This window comes from Delphinus delphis, chromosome 11 (genome assembly GCF_949987515.2).
Source record: "Delphinus delphis chromosome 11, mDelDel1.2, whole genome shotgun sequence".
Taxonomy (NCBI): Eukaryota; Metazoa; Chordata; class Mammalia; order Artiodactyla; family Delphinidae; genus Delphinus; species Delphinus delphis.
The window spans coordinates 84,232,642-84,247,267 of NC_082693.1; the positions used below are offsets into that span (position 1 = coordinate 84,232,642).

Genomic DNA, 14,626 nt, shown 5'->3' on the forward strand with positions numbered 1-14,626 from the left:
TTCAAGGTGATGGTGGGACTTCAAAGCAGGGAGATTCTGTAGGCGGTTGTTATTTAGGATGGGGTCAAGAATGAGCAGTTGGGACCAGGGACGTTGATTCATGAGTCATTTGCCAGGAGGAGTGTGGAGTCAAGAGGTGCTTGGCTTTTTTCTTTAGGGCGCGATTCATTCAGCCAGTCCTGCCTGTTCCCACAACTCACTGAATCTATTCAGTTCGTGGAACATCGCCCATCTTCTCCAGGGGGTTTTTCTCTTCTACTTTTTATGAATCCTGAGACAGTGATGGTAGTGATATTAAGTGACTGAGCGTCACACTGGACCCACCTTCTGTTGTGGCTGAGTGGTTACCCTTAAGAAGACGAGATGGCATTGGGATGCCTCAGCTGTCCCGGTGGGCAGGCTACGGAGGCATCCCACACTCAGGAGGAAGTGCCTACTCTCACACAGTTCCGAGGAGGGCAGACTCACAGCCTCTGTGGCATCCAATTCGGCAATGTGTGCAGAGAGCCTCATGACATTCAAGGGACACATCCTATTGAAATAATCTAAGAATTGAATAACGGGAAACATACCATCCCAGCATTACCTAACATCACAAAAAATTAGAAATAACAAATATCTAACAGTAAAGGATGATCAAATATACTGTTATATCCACTCAAGGGCACCATTAAGAATTGTGGGGACTTCCCTGGTGGCGCAGTGGTTAAGAATCCGCCTGCCAGTGCAGGGGACACGGGTTCGAGCCCTGGTCCGGGAAGATCCCACATGTCGCGTAGCCACTAAACCCATGTGCCCCAACTACTGAGCCTGTGCTCTACAGCCCACGAGCCACAACTACTGAGCCCGCGCACCACAACTACTGAAGCTCACACACCCTAGAGCCCGCACGCTGCAACTACTGAGCCCACGTGCTGCAACTACTGAAGCCCACATGCCTAGAGCCCGTGTTCCGCAACAAGGGAAGCCTGCGCACTGCAGCGAAGAGCAGCCCCCGCTCGCTGCAACTAGAGAAAGCCTGTGCACAGCAACAAAGACCCAGCGCAGCCAAAAAATAATTAATTTTAAAAAAAGAATCGTGTTGACTTGGGAAGGAGACAAGGCTAAACACCTTTCCGTCCTTCCCCAAGCTGTTATATTGGTAAGTGTTTATATTTCAGGTGTGGCTGACAAGATTACATGGCCTGTGGATGAATATACTATTGTCTGCGGTCAAAGAAGAAAATCTTGGGAATTCCCTGGTGGTCCAGTGGTTAGGACCCCTGCAGGGGGCACAGGTTCGATCCCTGGTCAGGGAACTGAGATCCCGCAAGCCGGGCAGCCAAAAAAAAAAAAAAAAGAAAGAAAGAAAAAAATCTTAAACTTCGCTCTTTTGGGGGTAGAAAGTACCCTTTTAGTGGCATTTGATAAAGAACTTGACAATATAAAAATTTGACTTGTTTCTTGAAGTCACATGCATTGGTCTCTGCATTAACTGGTTAAAAAAAGATACCAACTATCTAAAAAGGATTAAAATCTTCTAGTATCTTAGGGGGAAAATGGCTAGAAAGCTTTTGTAAAGGCATAGTGGCAATCAGAAAACACATGGGGTCCTTGGCAGAAATTCATTTTTATGTATTTTTTTTTCATGGCTGTGAAGTTCACAAAAAGTGTTCAACTAAAAGTGTCAAGGGGAAATTATGTTGCCAGAGAAAATGTATAATATTGGGAAATAATCGTGATTTCGCGTTATAAGAAAGATTTCTAAAAACCAAATATGCAGCATACTGCCACACTAGTGGTATATATGACATGTAAACGGACAGGGGAAAAGACTGGAAGGTGACACTACATCAACATTAAAAGTTACAAAAATAAAAATTCTGTACGGAAGTACATCAGAATGTTAGCCATGGAGTAATGATTATTTCCAGAGAGCGGGACTGTAGGTGATTTTTGTTCATCTCTTTTCTTTTCCGTACGGCCCAGATTTCTACCAGACACGTGCTACTTTCATAGTTAGAAAAGAAATAAGTATTTTAAATGACATCTCGAAGGGGAGTGGCATCCCAAGAAACCCTGGGATACGGTCAGCCTCCCACTTTGAAAACCTCTGATGAAAGCACGGCCAGCCAGGGGGGCTGGCCTGGACGATTCCTCTCCTCCCCCTTCTAGATACCACCGCTGGAGTGTTCCATCTACGCTCCCCGCTGGGCCAGTACAAGCTGACCTTTGACAAAGCCAGAGAGGCCTGTACCAAGGAAGCTGCAACCATGGCAACCTACAACCAGCTCTCCTACGCCCAGAAGGTGGGGCCCAGTTGGCGGGCACTGTGCAGGCAGGGTCTTCAGGGGAGGAGATGCAGCTTCCTCTTGACACAGAGGAGACTCAGGCTGTTGCCTTCCTGGAGCGGGGAGTTCAGGGAGCTCCTGGAGCAATAACGATTCGTCATGTCCACCGGGAGTCTACCGTGTGTCAGGCACAGTGTGGGGTGCTTCCCTGACATTACTGTCCATTCTCACAACATCCCTGGAGGTAGGTATTCCTATCTTTTTACGGATAGGGCAACTGAGGCTCTGAAAGGTAATGTGTCCAATGTCACCCAGCCAAGCAGTGGCAGATCCAGCATTCCAGGTACCCCTGACTCCAAAAGTCTGCTCTCGATCATGACATTCAACCACCGAGGCAGAGGCACAGACTGGGAGTGTGTACCTCATAGATGGAAACCAGAAAGAGATCAGTTAACCACAAGCCTAGGGTCTCCCTGAACCCACAAAGCAGCTGAGTTTTCTGGAATAGCCGGGGCTCTCTTTGTCTGGAGGGGCTGTGAAGGGAGTACATGGGAAATGCCCCAGCTCTCAGCCACAGGCAGGGAGGAAATGGAGCTCTGGTCAGGGCTACTCTCTTAGCCTCTAAAACCAGAAGCCAATTAGGAAAGGTCAGCGACTTTGAGTGACCTGCTAGTGACTGCTCACTGGGAGTAGAGGAGACCACTGTCCATCAGGATGATGTTACTGCCCTCCAACCTCCATCACTACCAGATCCTCAGACCTGACGTTTCTTTACCAAGGAGCAAAGCCTTTGATGCCAGGACCCAGCATCTTGGAGGGTCAGAATTTCTTGTTTCTCCTGCTTGCTGGTTGTATGGCCTTGATCAAGCCATTGAAACCTCTGTCCCACCGGGCATGTTTGTATAAGGACTAAAGGTAATATGGTACAGTGACTGGCACACAGTAGGAACTCAGTTTTTAAGATTAAGAGCTCTGGAGTAGACTACATGGGTGTGAATCTCAACTCCGCTACTCGCTGGCTGTATGACTTTGAGCAAGTTACTTAACCCTTTTTGCCTCTGTTTTCTCAATTATATGATAGAGGTTTTTTTTAAGTTTCTATCTCAAAGGGTTGATATAAGTGTGAAAGGTGCTGACACGTGAAAAGCCCTTGCAACAGAACCTGGCCCAGAATAAGCTCTCAATAAGTGTTACAGTGAATGGTGATGGTGATGATGGTGAGGATGATGACTGATGATCCGTTACAGTTCTATCAACCCATAAGCAGAAGAATTTGCACCCAGGGAAAAAATAGCTGATTGCAAATCCTTTCTCGAGAGCAGAGGGAAGAAAAATGAGTGTGAAGGACCCGGGCACCTACAGGAAAGAGAAGGCACCACTTTCATCCATCCAATGGCTCAATCAACAAAAATTTAATGAACACCTACTATGTTCCAGGCACGGGGGTACAATAGGCAAAATGAGCCATAATTCCAAACTCCATGGAGTTTTCAGTCTGATGGGGGTGTCAGACGTTACCCAAAGAACTCCACAACAAATATGAAATCACAGCTGACCCATGGCCACATCTGTGTCCCTACAGGCCAAGTACCACCTCTGCTCAGCAGGCTGGCTGGACAGTGGGCGAGTAGCCTACCCCACATCCTACTCCTCCCAGAACTGCGGCTCTGGTATCATTGGGATAGTGGACTACGGAACAAGAAACAACAAGAGTGAAATGTGGGATGTCTTCTGCTACCGGATGAAGGGTAACAGCCCACACACCACTTTAGATTCCAGGCCATGCAGCTGCTGAGCAATCCTCAGCCTGGCCAGCCGACCTCCCAGGGTGAGATGGGGCAGCCCAGGCCCCTGCCTCACTGGGGCGGGCCCCCGTGTGCTCCTGCCTTCCAGATGTGAACTGCACCTGCAAGGCAGGCTACGTGGGAGATGGCTTCTCGTGCAGTGGAAATCTGTTGCAGGTCCTGATGTCCTTCCCCTCGCTCACAAACTTCCTGACGGTATGTATGTGCCACGTCTGTTTGCTTTCGCCTCGGGGTGGAGGGGTTGCCTCAAAGCAGGTATTAGAGAGGTGAGTCCTTCAAAGAAGACAGAGGTTCACAGTCATAGTTAAGAGCATGGACACTGACAAAAAAAAAAAAAAAAAAAAAAGGGACTTCCTGGCGGTCCAGTAGTTAAGACCCCACGCTTCCAATGCAGAGGCCGTGGGTTCAATCCCTAGTCAGGGAACTAAGATCCCACATGACGTGTGGCGCAGCGAAAAAAAAAAAAAAAAGTCTCAAAAGGGCGTGGACACTGAGCCTCACTGCCCGAGTCTGAAGCTTAGGTTTGCCACTTGGTGCATCACCTTACATGAGTTACTCTCCCTTCTGAGCCTCAGTTTGCTCATCTGTAAAATGGAGATGATGATAGCACCATGATGATAGCACTGTGATAAATAGATGACCTAATATTTATAAAGTGCTTAGCCCTGTGGCCAGCAGATGCAAAATGCTATACTGGTATTAGCTGGTATTCTTATCTCTGTCTGCAACTACAGCAGCTTCAGAGTCGGCCCTGGAGGAGTAAGATGCTCTTTTATCTTTGTGGACAGGGTAGGGCACAGTTAGCTAAGTCTACCTGGTGGTCACCCAGTGAGCCAAATTCTCAACACGGGGTCAGCTTGCATTTTGCACTTTTTTTTTTTCTTTTCGGCTGCACCATGCGGCTTGCGGGATCTTACTTCCCCAACCAGGGATCGAGCCCACACCCTCGGCAGTGAAAGCGCAGAGTCCTAACCACTGGACCACCAGGGAATTCCTGCACTGCACTTAAAGTCACTTTAATATTCTACAAGTCACGTCCAATGAAGAGAAAGCACCTGTTAGAGAAGGAATTGGTGTTGACTGATGAAAGAACTGAGCTAATAATTTTAATAACAATAGCTAAAATTTCTTACGCACTTCCTTCGCACGGGGCATTGTACTGAGCCCTTTCAGGGCCCTTTTCACTTGGTTCATAGAACATAAGCTCCATAAGGGAAAGGATTTTCTCTGCCTTGTGGCTGGCATATAGTAGGTGCTCAATAAATACTTGCTAGAAGGAATAAATCCTTATGCAACCTTATGAAGTCACTTCTGCTGTTATTCCCATTTCAGATAAAGAAACTGAGGCTTAGCAAGGTCAAGGACATAGCCAAGGAGGGGGACTGAGCATAAGTATAGGGCTTGTAGGAGCAGGGCAGAAGCTAAACCAAGGACCCCACAATGGCGAGCCTTTTTCCACAGACCAAAGGTATCCACCTAACTCGTCTAAAAATTCAGCGTTACCGTAAATACTCTAAAGGTAAACACCCAAACCAATACTTGTGCTGCATGGGAGCTTGGCTTGTGACAGCATCTCAGAGAAAAGATGGTGTAGAACAAAACTCACTGGCTACGTGCCCTTCAGCAAATTATCTTCTCTGGGTGTCAGCGGTACTCTCTGCACAATGACAAAGCTGAACTGGGTAGTGTGACTTTTTAAAATCTGTTCAGTGAGTATTTATTGAGTACTTACAAAGTGCTTCAGATATATCAGTGAACAAAATAGACAAACAATAAACAGAATAAATAAATAAATAGTATTGAAAGCTAGAAGATGATCTAGGCTATGGGGGGTGGGGTGGGGAGGGTAAGGGGAACCACACGGTTCCCTTTTTTTTTTTTTTTTTTTTGCATTACACGGGCCTCTCACCACTGTGGCCTCTCCCGTTGCGGAGCACAGGCTCCGGACGCGCAGGCTCAGCGGCCATGGCTCACGGGCGCAGCCGCTCAGCAGCACGTGGGATCTTCCCGGACAGGGGCACGAACCCATGTCCCCTGCATCGGCAGGCGGACTCTCAACCACTGCGCCACCAGGGAAGCCCAGGGTTCCCATTTTGCACAGAGTGATGAGGAAAGGCCTTAGTGAGAAGGTGACACGTGAGTAAAGTGTGAACAGAAGAGAGGAAGTTAACCGTGCAGATTTGGAGGAAGAATCTTCCAGGCAGAAGAAACAACCAGGCAAAGGATGAAAGGCAGGAGAGTGCTGGGCAAGCTTGAGGAACGTCAGGGAGGCCAGTGTGGCTGGAACAGAGTGAGCGAGAGGACAGCCGGGCACGGGGTCAGAGGAGCAACAGTCCAGATGGTTTGGGCCTCACGGGCCACTGTAAGGACTTTGGCTTTTCCTCTGGGAGAAGTGGGGGCCCTTGCAGGGTTTTGACAAAAGGAGACTCAAGACTTCACTTAACGTTTCAAAGACCACACGGGCTGTCGTGTTGAGAATGGCCTGTGATCTGGCCGTGACTTGGGACCAGAGGATTTATTGAGGAAAGGAAAACTCCTCCTACAGTCTTCTCAAGGGGCAGTCAGACAGAAGAGCGGACGAGTGGCAGCCTGAGTTGGGACGACCAGCAGGAATATTCCCAGAGGGGTGATGCTACCCTCTCCAGCCACCCCGGTCCCTGCACACCAGGCTGACCCGTCTGACCACCTCCTTCCTCTCCCCAGGAAGTGCTGGCCTATTCCAACAGCTCAGCCAGAGGCCGGGCGTTTCTGAAACACCTGACTGACCTGTCGATCCGAAGCACCCTCTTTGTGCCGCAGAACAGCGGGCTGGGGGAAAATGAGGTGAGTTGGGCTCCTGACGTCTGTGCTTTGGGCTAGCGCTTCTAGACAGTATCAGCGGCCTATCACCACCATAGCGCAAGGCCACAAACGACCCCAGAACGCAGTGGCCACACATTTATGTAGCTCCAACAGCTGTAGACCGGCTGGCAGTTCTTCCGGGCTAGGCCAGGCGTGCTCGTGTGTCTAAGCCGGGCTGGCCGTCAGGTTACCTAGGCTGGCTTGTCTGGGGCTGTGCTCCGCAGGGCTCTCATCCTCCAGCAGGCTAGCCCGGGCTTGTGGTGAGAGCAAGCCCAGTCCTGCCAGTGCTTTCTAAGCCCCCGTCTGGTCACAGTTGCTAATATGCCACTGGCCCAACAGGTCATGTGGCTGAGCCCAAAGTCAGAGTGGGAGGCCCTCAGATGATGTGGTTAAGGGCAAGGATACGGGGAGGGGTGAAGAACCAGGGCCATGGGTGCAACTGATCGACTACATCAACCTTTTTCATGTCACGGCACAGAGAGGAACTGGCAGTGTTTATTCAGCCCACCCACGGGCTCTGACAGCCCAGACCCCACTGAGGGCTGAGAGAAGCAATAGCTCTGCTCACTTGTTACCCACTCAAGACCCATTCCTCCCAGGACACCACTGGGAAGCTCTGCTTTGTCCATAAAAATGACTTTCAAAGTGGAGGCAGAAAAACCAAGGCTTTGCGAAGTGATTTTTTTTCCCTGGGTCATCCTCGTCATTAAAAGGAGAAAATATTGCTTGGCCTTTAAAGACCGTTTTCGTGTCTCTTCTTTGCTCTCAGACTCTGTCTGGGCGGGACATCGAGCACCATCTCGCCAATGTCAGCATCTTTTTTTACAATGACCTTGTCAACGGTACCGTCCTGCACACTAGGCTGGGAAGCCAGCTGCTCATCACCTCCAGCCAGGACCAGCGCCAACTGGTATGAAAAGTCTTCTGGGCTTATAGGGGGAAGTGGGGATAATATATGCCAAGCTCCTAGCAGAGAGTAGGTGCTTAATAGATGGCAACTCTTATAATGTGAAAGTAAACTCCGAAGCTGCAGTTAGCGGTACTAGCTGCGCACCAGAACACACCACACTGCCTGACAGGCAGCCCCTACCCTTTGGGAAATAAGCCATTGGTGACCGCCAGCCCCAGAAGCTGGTGAACCAGCTTTAAATGAAACCATTTTAAAGCAGTCTGATTCTCTGCCCTTATTTCTGTGAGATTGCCAGCCTATCCTAGGTGTTAACATGTGAGCCTTCAAGTCAAATGACCCTCGTATGAAAACCAGTTCTGCCACTCACTAGCTCTAGGAACTTAGACAAGTCATCTCACTTCTCAGTGTCCCGATTTCCTCATCTGAAAAGCAGGGATGTTGGTGATGTGTTAATGATGTTGATGATGATGGTGGTGGTGGTAGCGGTGATGATGATTATGATGGTGGTAATAGTGATATTTTGATAATGGTGGTGTTAATGATGTTGGTAAGATGATAATTATGATGGTAATAATAGCGATATTATTTTGATAATGGTGATGTTAATGATGGTGGTGTGTTGATGATGATGATGGTTGTGGTGGTGATGATTATTTTGTTGATGATGATGGATAATGGTGGGGATGATAGTGGTGGTAGTGATATTAGAAGTAGTGATAGTGGTGGTGGTAATGTGACCATGACAACCATGATGTTCAAATCATAGGCTTTTTAAAAAATATATTTTTTAATCGAAGTATAGTTGATTTACAATGTTGTGTTAGTTTTAGGAATACAGCAAAATGATTCAGTTATATATATATTCAATTATATATATTTTTTTCAGATTCTTTTCCCATACAGGTTATTACAAAATATTGACTATAGTTCCCTGTGCTATATAGGAGGTCCTTGTTAATTATCTATTTTATATATAGTAGAGTATATCTGTTAATCCTATACTCCTAATATATCCCTCCTCCCTAGCTTTCCCCTGCGTTAACCGTAAGTCCATGTTGCTGCAAATGGCATTATTTCATTTTTCTATGGCTGAGTAATATTCCATTGTATATATGTACCACATCTTCTTTATCCATCCATCTGTCAATGGAAATTTAGGTTGCTTCCATGTCTTGGCTATTGTAAATAGTGCTGCTATGAACATTGGGGTGCGTGTATCTTTTCGAATTATGGTTTTCTCCAGATATACGCCCAGGAGTGGGATTGCTGGATAGACCCTCTCCAGCATTTATTATTTGTAGACTTTCTGATGACGGCCATTCTGACTGGTGTGAGGTGATACCTCATTGCAGTTTTGTCAAATCATAGGCTTTTATGGAGATTCAGTGATTCAAGTCTTTCGACGTGTGATAATAGTGTCTGACATGTAGCAAGAGCTAAATGAATTACTTTTAATTTTTACCTAATAAATGATCTTTATTACCGACGATCAGTAGTTTAGACCAGTGCTTCTCAAACTTTACTATGCATTTTAATCACCTACAGGTTTGTGCAAATGCATGTTGTGATTCAGTGGGTGGGTTGTGAGGCCTCAGGTTCTGCACTTCTAAGCACTCTCAGGTGACTGTCCACGCCACAAGCCAGTGGAGCACACTTTGATTAGCAAGGAATTAGATCACTTAAAATCCCTTTCTAACAGTGTGGTGTGATGTTCACAGCAGTGGATCTGGAATCCAGAGGCATGGGATTTGCCACCTACGACCTGGGTGATCTTGGACATACCATTTTCCTTCTGAACTCTCATCTGTTAAACAAGTGGGCTGGACAGAATGACCTCCTGGGGTCTCTGCAGCTCTTAGATCAGCTAATTGGCACAAGAGCTACTAATGTGTTTTGGGCTGTCCAGAGGGTGAGCGCAAGTCCTATGCTACCTGTCAGTGAGGACTGGCCTGAAGCCCAGGCGCCACAACCTCGGGGAAACTGGACAACTTTCCTCCATGAAAGGGCTGCCCACATGGAGAGTAAGAGTCAGGTGGTCAGAGATCTCCACCAGCCTCTTCTCATCTCCCCTAGGAGACCAGGTTCGTTGATGGAAGAGCCATTCTGCAGTGGGACATCTTTGCCTCCAATGGGATTATTCATGTCATTTCCAGGCCTTTAAAAGCACCTCCCACCCCAGTGGTGAGTATCCAGGGTTCCTGGTGAGGGGCCACGGGGAATCCCAATGTCCACTCCCCAAGAAGCAAACTACTCCCGGAAGCCCTGTCCACCCCTCCTCCGGATACTGGAGGCGCCTCCCCCATCCACGGCAGCTGGCCTCAGGGATGCCGGGCCCTGTCGCATCCCACCCCCACTCCAGTGCGTTAGCAACATAACACCTGTCACCATCAATATCTGCTGAATGAAAAGGGCAGGATGGGCCAATGGAGAAACCACTGGAAAGGGAGTGAAAATCCTGAGCATCTCCACTTCGTGACCGTGTGACCTTAGACAAGCCCCAGAACATCACTGAGCCCCATTTTTCTTACCTGCAAAATCGAGGTCGTAATGCCTTCCTCCCTGGGTTCTTGGGAGGGCGAGTTAATATAAAATAATGAAGACAGTCCCTGGCACATAGTACATGCTATATAAGAGTTGGTCGGCTGTGGTTGGTTGGTGGTGGTGATGTTAGTATTCTAACTTTATTCTATAAGTATGAGGGAGGGGCGAGCACAGCTGGCTGCTGGGAAGTTCCACAGCCTAGTGGTTAAGCACATAAGTTCCAAAGCCAGGCTGGCTTCCAAAGCCCACCTCTACCACTCACAGGCTGTGTGATATTGGGCAAGTGCTTACCCGCTCTGTGTCTCCATTCTCCCATGTGAAAGTGGAAAGAATAAAAATTGTTATCTCTTTGTGTTTTTATACATTTAAATGGATTATTTTGTGTAAGGGGGCTTAGAACAGACCCTGGAAATAGTAAGGGCTAGATACATGTTAACAATTTTATCATTATTTTTATCCCAACTGGTACCAAGATGCCTCAGGCCAGCCAGAATGGGGTAGGCTCCAGAAAGCACACCTCTTTGGGGAAGTCACAGTTTTGAGTACCAACCGCTCCCCTTTCTGTGTTCAGACTTCAAGCCACGCTGGCTTGGGAACGGGGATGTTCTTTGCCATCATCCTGGTCATTGGAGCCATCGCTCTGGCTGCATATTCTTACTTTCGATTAAACCGGAGAACAATTGGCTTTCAGCATTTTGAGGTAAGACGGAGAAAAATGGGAACATGGGCACGGGGGTCCTCTCTGAAACCCAGCCCCTGGCTCTGGGCTGCTTCAGAGAGCTCACCGGCAGCTGGGCGCCTGGCACACACTCCCCGTCTCCTGGGTGGGGCCTCTGCCCCTAAGAGAGCAGCAGTGGCAGCTCCAAGGCCCTCTTCCTGGCCGAGACAGGACACGGAGGAGGGTGATGCGCTGCCAATGGCCCTTCGTGCCAGGGGTCTGGCTTGGAGGCAAATTCACCAGGGGCCCAGGAGGCCACTCACCTTGGAGGATTCACAAGACAGGCACCCACCAGGACTGATCTGAGCTTCGAGGCCGACTCTGAGGGTGGGGACAGGGTAGGGACCTACACAGCCAGGGGCCTCACGCCACAGCCAGGGAAACGCACTGGCCCTCTTTGAACTGCTGAGCCCACATCCAGGTCAGCGGGTCTCGGCTGATGGTGGGGTGACCCTGGGGAGACACTGGGGACCAGGGTTACCAGCAGCCCCCAGGCAGCAGGTCATTTCCTTCTGGCAGACAGCCTGTGTATTTATCAGCACCATATACATGATTTATAAAACATCACATCTAGCAAAAGTGCATGTGCTGTATGACTCCTTTTATGCTAAGTTCAAGGACAGGCAAAACCACTCCAGGTGACAGGAGTCAGAATAGCGGTTACCCTGGGTGGGACCGGATATTGGCGGGCAAGGGGCATGAGGGAACCTCCTGGGGGGGATGGAGATGCCCTATATGCTGACTTGGGTGGTGGTCATACCTGGGGGGACGTATTAAGACGTCATTGAACTGAACATTTAAGATTGGTGCATGATATTATATGTAAGTCAGATCTCAATAAAAGGAAAAGGAAAAAGCTCCCGGAGGTGGGTGGGGGGGCGGCTTGCTTTACCCCCCAATTTTGATGAGACTCTCCTGCCTCGGGGACTTGGTGGTGCTCAGCCCTGTGCTTGTGTTTCCGAGCAGTCGGAAGAGGATATCGACGTGGCAGCTCTCGGCAAGCAGCAGCCCGAGAATATCTCGAACCCCATGTACGAGAACACAGCCTCAGCAACCCCAGAACCTTCCTACGACCCCTTCATGGTGAGTGTGTGTTTTTATCTAGGAACAGGTTCAGCTGGGGTGCAGGGGAACGATGTCTTTCAGCACATCTCAGTGGAAAGCTCTGCACCAAGAAATCTCACTACTAGAACGTGTCTCCTGGCAACAAGCCTAAAATCGAGTGTTGTGAGCTGGGTGAAGCCGTGTAGTTGTGTAGCATTCTGAGCTCTCTTGGGTGGACGGCAGAGGCGTCCAACAGTTAGAGGCAGGGGAGAACTAGGGGTTGCCCAACCCCTACCTCGTGACCAGGTGAGAGGTCACAAGGAGAAGAAATCCTGGGCCAAATTCTGCCACAAACATTGACGAGGCAGCAGGCGCAAAGTTAAGACATAAACTGCTTCAACGTTTACAATGTTGCCCAGGACTCTCTTGCCTGTTGTCAGAGCTGCGGCTTGCTTTAGGAGCTACGCTTCTTTGATAAGGTCTTTTATATCTCGGGGAGCATATTCTGCTCTGGTCTTCCAGGAAAGGACCACTTGTTTCTAGAGTTAGTGACGCCTGAGCTTAGACGGAACCTCCACCGACGTTAACCCCATGGCAGGGCACCCCATTCACGCTGAATGTGGAAGATACCGCCCTGCCTGTAATTTATTACCGGGTCTGGACTGAGAAGCTAGGAGGGAGATAAGACAAAATGTATATTGGTCTCTGCCCCAGAGCTCATAAACCCTTGTAATTTCCTAAGTGATAAGAACACTAGGGGCATCTTCTGTTCTGATGAGGATCTTCTGAGTGGGCTCCTGGATGGGGGCTGGTCACCAGAAAGACAAGCCATGATTAGAAGGTTGGAATTCTCAGCCCCACCCTTCACCCTTATAAGAGGAGAGAGGGGCTAGAAACAGAGCTAATAATCAATCATACCCATGTGAGGAAGCCTCCAAAAAATCCCTGTGTGCGTGTGTGTGTGTGTGTGTGTGTGTGCGTGTGTGTGTGTGTGTATCTATTGTGGATTTTTGGTTTGTGGTTACCATGAGGTTTTGATATAGCAGTCTATATATAAACAAGATTGTTTTAAGTTGCTGTTCTTTTAATTTAAATGCATTTCCCATATCCTGCATTTGCACTCTCCTCTCCTCATAATTGCTGGTTTTGATAATCATATTTGTATGCAGATGATTTCCTACCTTTACTGTATGTTTGCCTTTACCGGTGAGCTTTTCCATTCATAATTTTCTTGTTTCTAGTTGTGGCCTTTTCTTTTCCATTTAGAGAAGTTCCTTTAGCATTTGTTGCAAAGCTGGTCTGGTGGTGCTGAATACTCTTAGCTTTTGCTTGTCTGCAAAGCTTTTGATTTCTCCATCGAATCTGAATGAGATCCTCGCTGGGTAGAGTAATCTTGGTTGTAGGTTCTTCCCTTTCAACCCTTTAAATATATCATGCCACTCCCTTCTGGCCTGAAGAGTTTCTGCTGAGAAATCAGCTGATAACCTTATGGGGATTCCTTGTATGTTATTTGTTGCTTTTCCCTTGCTGCTTTTAATATTTTTTCTTTGTCTTTAATTTTTGTCAATTTGATTATTATGTGTCTCGGCATGTTCCTCCTTGGGTTTATCCTGTATGGGACTCTCTGCACTTCCTGGACTTGGATGACTGTTTCCTTTCCTGAATTTTTCAGCTATTATCTCTTCCAATATTTTCTCAGATCCTTTCTCTCTCTCTTCTTCTGGGACCCCATAATGCAAATGTTGGTGCATTTAATGTTATCCCAGAGGTCTCTTAGATTGTCCTCATTTCTTTTCATTTTTCTTTCTTTATTTTGTTCTGCAGCAGTGAATTCCACCATTCTGTTTTCCAGGTCACTTATCCGTTCTTCTGCCTCAGTTATTCTGCTATTGATTCCTCCTAGTGTATATTTCATTGCAGTTATTGTATTGTTTATCTCTGTTTGTTCTTTAGTTCTTCTAGGTCCTTGTTAAACATTTCTTGTTATCTTCTCAATCTGTGCCTCCATTCTTTTTCTGAGGTCTTGGATCATCTTTACTATTATTATTCTGAATTCTTTTTCAGGTAGATTGCCTCTCTCCACTTCACTTAATTGTTCTTCTGGGGTTTTATCTTGTTCCTTCATCTGGGACATATTCCTCTGCTGTCTCATTTTGTCTTACTTTGGGTGATTGCTGTTTCCATTCCGCAGGCTCCAGGGTTGTAGTTCTTCTTGCTTCTGCTGTTTGCCCCCTGGGTGAGGCTGTGCAGGCTTCCTGGTGGGAGGGACTGGTTCCTGCCTACTGGTGGGTGGAACTGGGTCTTGTCCCACTGGTTGCCGCGGCCATGTCAGAGGGTGTGTTTATCAGGCAGCTGTGCACTCAGGAAGGCTTTAAGCAGGCTGTCTGCTGATGGGTGGGGCTGTATCCCCACCATCTGGGTTGTCGGGCCAGAGGTGTCCCAGCACTGAGCTTACAGACTGTTGGGTGGCGTCACGTCTTGGTTGGGAAAATGGCAG

At 48.0% G+C, this 14,626-nt stretch overlaps 1 protein-coding gene across 2 annotated transcripts in view; it reads left to right on the top strand.

Moving 5' to 3' along the window:
* The window catches only part of STAB2 (stabilin 2), a 162,721-nt gene that overhangs the window by 145,664 nt on the left and 2,431 nt on the right, over positions 1-14,626 (top strand). For both annotated transcript variants that reach the window (XM_060025489.1, XM_060025488.1), the window contains 8 exons: positions 2,155-2,288; positions 3,853-4,018; positions 4,164-4,270; positions 6,779-6,898; positions 7,686-7,826; positions 9,900-10,007; positions 10,939-11,067; positions 12,052-12,168. In XM_060025489.1, coding sequence (XP_059881472.1) covers positions 2,155-2,288; positions 3,853-4,018; positions 4,164-4,270; positions 6,779-6,898; positions 7,686-7,826; positions 9,900-10,007; positions 10,939-11,067; positions 12,052-12,168 — 1,022 coding nt within the window. The remainder of the gene's footprint in view (positions 1-2,154; positions 2,289-3,852; positions 4,019-4,163; positions 4,271-6,778; positions 6,899-7,685; positions 7,827-9,899; positions 10,008-10,938; positions 11,068-12,051; positions 12,169-14,626) is intronic.